The 7,240-nt window shown below is 41.4% G+C and overlaps 1 protein-coding gene across 1 annotated transcript in view; it reads left to right on the top strand.

Moving 5' to 3' along the window:
* Positions 1-5: 5 nt before the first annotated feature.
* Positions 6-7,240, top strand: part of gaa (alpha glucosidase) — a gene marked incomplete at its 5' end in the record, with an annotated part of 7,579 nt that continues 344 nt past the window's right edge. Inside the window, 18 exon segments of the mRNA XM_020616416.1 lie at positions 6-374; positions 825-976; positions 1,548-1,713; positions 2,182-2,278; positions 2,416-2,535; positions 2,784-2,902; positions 3,147-3,278; positions 3,448-3,558; positions 3,689-3,802; positions 4,252-4,336; positions 4,560-4,677; positions 5,009-5,142; positions 5,331-5,482; positions 5,732-5,880; positions 6,013-6,154; positions 6,298-6,396; positions 6,686-6,850; positions 6,957-7,109. Coding sequence (XP_020472072.1) covers positions 6-374; positions 825-976; positions 1,548-1,713; positions 2,182-2,278; positions 2,416-2,535; positions 2,784-2,902; positions 3,147-3,278; positions 3,448-3,558; positions 3,689-3,802; positions 4,252-4,336; positions 4,560-4,677; positions 5,009-5,142; positions 5,331-5,482; positions 5,732-5,880; positions 6,013-6,154; positions 6,298-6,396; positions 6,686-6,850; positions 6,957-7,109 — 2,577 coding nt within the window.

Raw genomic sequence — 7,240 nt, 5'->3', positions numbered from 1 at the left:
CAACAAAACCACAGAATAGTTCAGTGAAGAAAAGGGGAATTCACATAGAAAACTTTCAAGACACTGATATTTCCATAGATACTAAATGCACCATGGCCCCAGAGAGTCGATTTGACTGTGCCAGGGACAGGCTTCTCAGCCAGAGAGAGTGTGAGGAGAGGGGATGCTGCTATGTCCCTTTGCCTAACACTGCAGGACCACCTTGGTGCTTCTACCCCAGCTGGTACCCTGGCTACAGTATGGGTCCCCTCACTCCCACCAGGCGAGGACAGGCTGCCACTCTTACTCGTGCCCTCCCCTCCTATCTCCCCAGAGATATCTCTACTCTAAATCTAGAAGTCATTGAGGAGACTGTGGGCTCCTTGCACCTTACTGTGAGTACCTAACCTAATACTTTGGAACAATTTAAAAATATGTGATGAAGTGAAGGAGTGCCCACTTGACATCTGTGTTAATTTGCATGTTAGGTGTAGAAAACTGTTATGCAGTTTGAATGTAAAATATAGTGCAGAAGTGCCATCCTGTGGCTAGTGAGTTTGGCAAATTCAAAAATATTAAGAACTGTGTGAGCTGTATTATTTGAGAGTAGTAGTTAATTATTCCCATTTTCTTTTTACATATGATGATGATTTAAGAGCATTAATTTCCCATGATTCCAAAGGATCAACAAACCCTGAAATATTCTGGTGTATAGATGATTATTGAGAAAATAATAAAGACTTTATTTGTTCATTCATAGGTTTGTGATCAAGAAATCAAACCCTCTACTGCTGGTTCATTAGGATGTGGTGGTAATAAAGTAAGCTGATGTGTTTTCTCTCCAGTTGAAGGACCCATCATCTCCACGATATGAAGTAAATCTCCCAGCTGGTGTTCCTCAGAGCAAAGCTGATACCCATGATGCCCTCTACACCACTGAATTCCAATCTGACCCATTTGGCTTCATAGTTCGGCGAAAATCCAGCAGAAGGGTGATGTGAGTAGTTCTGTTCAGTTGTCAGCTGTGTCAGATTATATAGATGCTATCACAGAACCATCTATATAACCTTACTAATGTCAAGCATTGTCACCAGCCTGCCTGTTCCTACAGGAGTCAGACACTCCTTCATACAGTTAGGTTAATACAATTCATACAGTGTTTTACATTTCATTTTTCTTTAATATATATTTTTATGCCTGTGATTTATAACGTATGTGAGACAAGTAAACGCACCATTCTGTATAGTTTTTTCTTATAGTAATATGATGCAACTGATGTACATTAAGACTTTATTAATTGCTGGTCAGTAGGATCATATCATTGTAACTGGTACCCTGTGCTTTTATGAATGCATTGTAACCCCCTTTGTATCTTTTCTACTTGGGTTTTTTTTTCCTTTAAGTTTGGTTAATTATGCTATATTTGTGTATTTTGTTTTAGTATTTATTTGACTAATAACCATCTTGAGAACAAAAACATCTTAATATATATTATTAATTCAAAAAGGTGAAATTAGTAGTGATGATAATCATAGTGTATGCTTCTTCGTTCGTTCTTGCCTGTTCAGTGTGAACACGACAGTGGCTCCCCTGCTGTTTGCTGACCAGTACTTGCAGCTGTCCACCACACTGGCCTCTTCCTTTGTATCTGGCCTGGGGGAGCATTATACCTCCCTCTGCCTGGACCTTAACTGGACTTCCTTGACTCTTTGGAACAGAGACATGGCACCTCATGTGAGTCTGTTGCAGTGAACATCTCAAGGGGCCACGAGCAAAATATAAAGTTTCATGAAATAATTAACAAAATGTGAAACAGTAAAAAAAAAAAAAAGTGTTCCTGCAGCACAAATTAGTTTAACCTCTTCAGGTTTACTAAATCTAAATAAAACAAAACTAATGAACTCAGAGAAGGGAGCATCTTTCTTTGGTTGAACTGCTTACACGACATCATTGTTCATCAGTCATTGCAACACTTTAAAGGGTCAGAAGCCAAAAATGTTAGGAACCCCTAGTCTATAGGACATGCCAGTGATGTCGATAAAATGTAGTCACACCCTACTGCTTCATTAATGCCACTTCAAACATTCCAAAATATTAGGATTCGCTGTCTCTGCAGAAAGATTCTTATTACATTTTTTGTCATTCCTCCCTTTTTCCTATTGTTTGTTCAGGATGTAAATGTTGACACTGTTTTCTGTGCAGGCTGATGCTAACCTCTATGGCTCCCATCCATTCTATGTAGTACAGGAAGGGGATGGCCTGGCACATGGAGTTTTCCTTCTGAATAGCAACGCAATTGGTACTGAGCTATCTGTTGCATAAGACACACCCAGCATCCCACTGCAAAGTTTTTTCATTCACTTCCCATAGGACATGATTTTCTCTAGATTATGAGGATTCGTATTGCCACTGAATGTCTTCCTAATGTCTCCGTAGAGATCTGATTGCAGCCAACTCCCGCTCTCACCTGGGTGTCCACTGGTGGAATCCTGGACCTGTACATTTTCTTGGGTCCTGACCCCCAAAGTGTTATACGACAGTACCTCCAGGTCATTGGTATGTCTTTTCAGAGTTGAAATACAGGAACACATTACCAGCTGGCAACAGTAACAGGCCCATGTATAAAAACAAAATACACTTGTAATTTTTTAGGGGAAAACTTTAAAAGAATGTTGAGTACCTCCAGGTCATTGGTATGTCTTTTAAAAGAATGTTGGTGTGTATATATTTGAAGGAGCCTTCAGTCAACCTGGAGAAGAGGGGCTCTGTTCATGAGTTTTTATATTATCATTTATCTATGCCAGGTTATCCTATGATGCCCCCGTATTGGTCACTGGGCTTTCATCTGTGTCGCTGGGGTTACACAACCACTAATACAACACGAAAGGTTGCACAGCGCATGCACAGTGATGACTTTCCCCTGGTAAATTATGCTTTCAGGCTATTTTCCATGATTAGAGAGGTTTTGTAAGTGTGTGAAAACTCTTAATATAAAATGGTTAAAATCAACATTGCCAGCGTTTGTGAATCCAACCAACACTTGGTGAATGTCATAATTTGTTATCAGCTGACAGATAATTCACATAGTTCACATAATTTTTAGATGCATCAGGACTCCTCATTAACTATCATTGTTCCTAAGATTATTTTACTTTTCTCACCATCAGGATGTGCAGTGGAATGATCTGGATTATGCAGATAAGCGCAGGATTTTTACCTTTGACACCTGGCGTTTTGGGGACCTCCCAGAGATGGTGGAGGAGTTCCATAAGAGAGGCATGAAGTACATCCTGATTCTGGTGTGACATCTTTAAGTGTAAAAGATCTCAGAAAGAAAACACACATGCAAACACATGACATGAACTGCTTAACCAAAACTAAGTAATCAGTAATGACGTATCTCCAGTAGATGGCAGCAAAAGGTTCTTAAATTGTGACTGATTCCTTCTGTCCTGGTTTCTGCCTCAGGACCCAGGAATCAGCAGCACCAGCCCCCCTGGAACTTATCCTCCCTTTGATGATGGACTAAAACAAGATGTCTTCATTAAAAATGCTACAGGACACATCCTGATAGGGAAGGTCAGACCTTTCTATTTCTAGGGGTTTATGCTTTTCTGTCCCTTGATGAGTTGTGTACAGTGTGTGTCTTATGTTTTCATGTGCATTACCATATCATGTATCATATATATATATATATTGCCATATTAAGGTTTGGCCTGGTCCAACAGCCTTTCCTGACTTCACCAACCCAAAGACCAAGCAGTGGTGGGAAGACTGCATCAGAGATTTTCATTCTAAAGTGCCTGTGGATGGTTTGTGGATTGTATGTTCACACACAGACACACAAGTAGTTTAGCCATTGCTATAATGAAAAAATTAGATATATAAGGGTGGCTGTGGCTCACGAGGTAGGGCAGTCGTCTCCTGACCAGCAAGTTGGTGGTTCGACTCCTGGTCTCCCCGCATGCCTAAGTGTCCCTGAGCAAGACACTGAACCCCAAATTGCTCCCGGTGGCTTGACTAGCGCCGTTGTGTGGCAGCCTGTCGTCATCGGTGTGTGAATGGGTGAATGGCGTATGATCTCCTGTAAAGCGCTTTGGCCAGTGTAACACACTGTGGAAAAATGCACTATATAAATACAGTCCATTTACCATATATAGGATGTTTGGAAGGTCTAAAATGAACTCTGTGGCTGTGTTTAGTTTAGTTTTCATGTTAAAATCACAAAAGAATAACTCGTCCTGTGTTGTTTATACTCCATGCTCCCCCCAGGATATGAATGAACCAGCCAATTTTGTCCAGGGCTCAGTGGAGGGCTGTCCTAACAGTGATCTTGAGAATCCACCCTACACACCCAGTATGTATACTGGATCAGTGTAGCACATTAAATTTACAATTAATTATACTGTATATGTTCGAGTGATATATGGGTACTGTACAAGATACTATGTAAATGAACATAGATACATAGCTCTTACAAGATACCATGTAAATGAACATAGATGCATAGCTCATCTGTTCATTGTTAAATCCAGTTATTTGCATTCACTTGTGTGCGTCTCTGACTGTCGTACAAACAGGGGTGGTTGGAGGCCAGTTGAACTCAGGAACTCTTTGCATGTCAGCTCAGCAGAAGCTGTCTACTCACTACAACCTACACAATATGTACGGGCTGACAGAAGCATATTCCACCCACAGGTTAGATCAAATGCACTTTGCAAGAGTTGGATTATGTGACTATGAGTAGCAGAGTAAAATTAAGCAGTAAGTTTATAGCAGCAGTTGGCATTTAATGCAAGCCATTAAAGTGATAACTACTGTAGGTATTTAAAAGTACAGTATGTCAAGACTGTGTTGCATAAAAACACCTCAGAGTATAGCTCAATGAAATTTTAATTGCTATTAATGGTTTCCACATATGTTTATTGCGCATTTTGGAGTTGTAACATGGTGATTTCAGTTTTGAACTGAGTATTGTTGTTCTTTGGCTTTGGATATTTGTCATTCTGGGGTTGGTTGCCATCCTCAGTGCTCTTACAAAGGTACGAGGGAAGAGATCCTTTGTCCTGTCGCGCTCCTCTTACCCTGGCATTGGACGCTTTGCTGGAGTGTGGACAGGAGACGTCAGGAGTGACTGGGAGCAGCTTCGATACTCCATCCCTGGTGAGGTGATGTACTTTCTGAAAGCTTTGTGTATGTATGCAGTAGTCCATTACCTGAAATAGAGTAATAGGTCTTGCTTGAATGCTGGATTAACCTGCTTGTGGTAAAATAAAAGTTCAGTCTTTTTTGAAGTGACCTCAGACTGTGTGATAGATTTAGACTGACCTTTTGCACCTGTCAACCCCCAGCGGTGCTGCAGTTCGGCCTGTTTGGGGTGCCCCTGGTGGGGGCAGACATCTGTGGCTTTGGAGGGAACACCACTGAAGAGTTGTGTGTACGGTGGATGCAGCTTGGTGCCTTCTACCCATTTATGAGGAACCACAATGACAAGCCAAATGCTGTGAGGCAGATGTTGTTTGTGTGTTTGCCTGTGTGTGCACTGTATCTTTGTATGTGTTTGAAAACTTGTATGTTTAGTCACATATATATGTGCAAACGTATTTTATAACAGTTCTCGGGGGTTAATGATGACATAGAGGTCCTGTGTGTTTTTTACAGTGTCTAGGGCAGTTCCTGTGTTGCATTATAAAGAGATGTAACTCTATCTCTTCATATTGTCTGTGCGTTTCTATGTGTGTATGTCCCTTAGCCTCAAGAGCCCTATGTATTTGGGCAGAATGCCCAGAGTGCCATGCGGAGTGCTTTGAACCTTCGTTACTCCCTTCTCCCATTCCTCTACACACTCTTCCATCATGCACACACCTCTGCTGACACCGTGGCCAGGCCACTCTTCATGGAGTATGTGTCTTCTTCTTTTTCACAATTATTTTTATTATCTATTGCCCTACATAAAGTGCCTGTATGCATTCTGTCCAATTCTAACTTTCTGTAACATTTTATTTTTGCTCCCCGTGTATCCATCCCTCTTAGGTTTCCCACAGATCCTAACTGTCAGACCATAGACCGACAGTTCCTGTGGGGGAGTTCACTTCTCATTAGCCCAGTTTTAGAGAAAGGGGTAGTAGAGTTGACTGCCTATCTGCCCCCCGGCACTTGGTATAGTCTGCACAATGTGAGTCACTCAACCCTATTCAACTTTCCGTCTCACAATACCACTGGCATATGAGGCTCAAGCCAAAGTTCACCACAAATGTTCACTCTGTTATTTGATTGTTAACTGTTAAAGGTCACAATGTCCTGTTTTGCTTTCCCTAGGGCCAGCCTTTCCGCAGTAAGGGTCAGTACATGCTCCTGCCAGCCCCTCTTGACACCATCAACGTCCATGTGAGAGAGGGGCACATTCTCCCTCAGCAGGTGTGTCTCTCATCTATGGTTCAGTGAGAGACAAATTGTGGTAGATGAATTATTAATAAAATATTTGAGGATGGGAAAACTTAAATACATAACTGAAACAAGTACTTTCCTTACACCTTTTACTTACAATTAGCAGAATTGTGTTTGAGGCCAGTGTAGTATCGACATACTACTATAATGACGGCATGACTGACTTCTTAATGTTAATAACTAGCTGAAATACTTTGGAAGGAGAGTGCATTTTATATAATTTCATCATGTTTTGGTTGATCTTTCATTTCTTGTGAAGGAGCCTGCTTTAACAACCACAGCCTCACGTAGAAACCCTTTCTTCTTGACTGTGGCACTATCAGCGGGCGGCTGGGCCTGGGGCAGCTTGTTCTGGGATGATGGGGACAGTCTTGACACTTATGAAATGGGAAACTATTGTTACATTATCTTCACTGCGGGACAGGTAGGAAAGACATGAGTACTGCGTGCTACTTTCCAACTTCAGTCAAAAATCAGTTTGCTAAATGATAGATTTATACAAAAGCAAAATGAAAATTGTTCTACTTCAGTGTCAGATTGTGAGTGATCCTCTCAGGCTGAATGGGGCCTTGGACGGTCTGGTCCTGGGAGGGCTGCGGGTGTTTGGTGTGCCCTCACCACCCCAGTATGTGTTAGCCAATGGAGAAAAAGTCAGGGATTTTACATACTGCAGTGACACCAAGGTACGTTCTGTAAAACTCCTGCAGGTAAGTCTACAGGTCTCCCCCTTGAAAATGAGATCATACATCTCAGAGAGTTTATCCTGATACATAATAAATTTTGTCATGTCTCTCTGTGAATATATATATATATA

This window comes from Monopterus albus, unplaced genomic scaffold (assembly GCF_001952655.1).
Source record: "Monopterus albus unplaced genomic scaffold, M_albus_1.0 scaffold174.1, whole genome shotgun sequence".
In the NCBI taxonomy this organism is placed as follows: Eukaryota; Metazoa; Chordata; class Actinopteri; order Synbranchiformes; family Synbranchidae; genus Monopterus; species Monopterus albus.
Note: the sequence above shows the minus strand (reverse complement) of the source record. Positions and strands in the feature narration are given on the sequence as shown.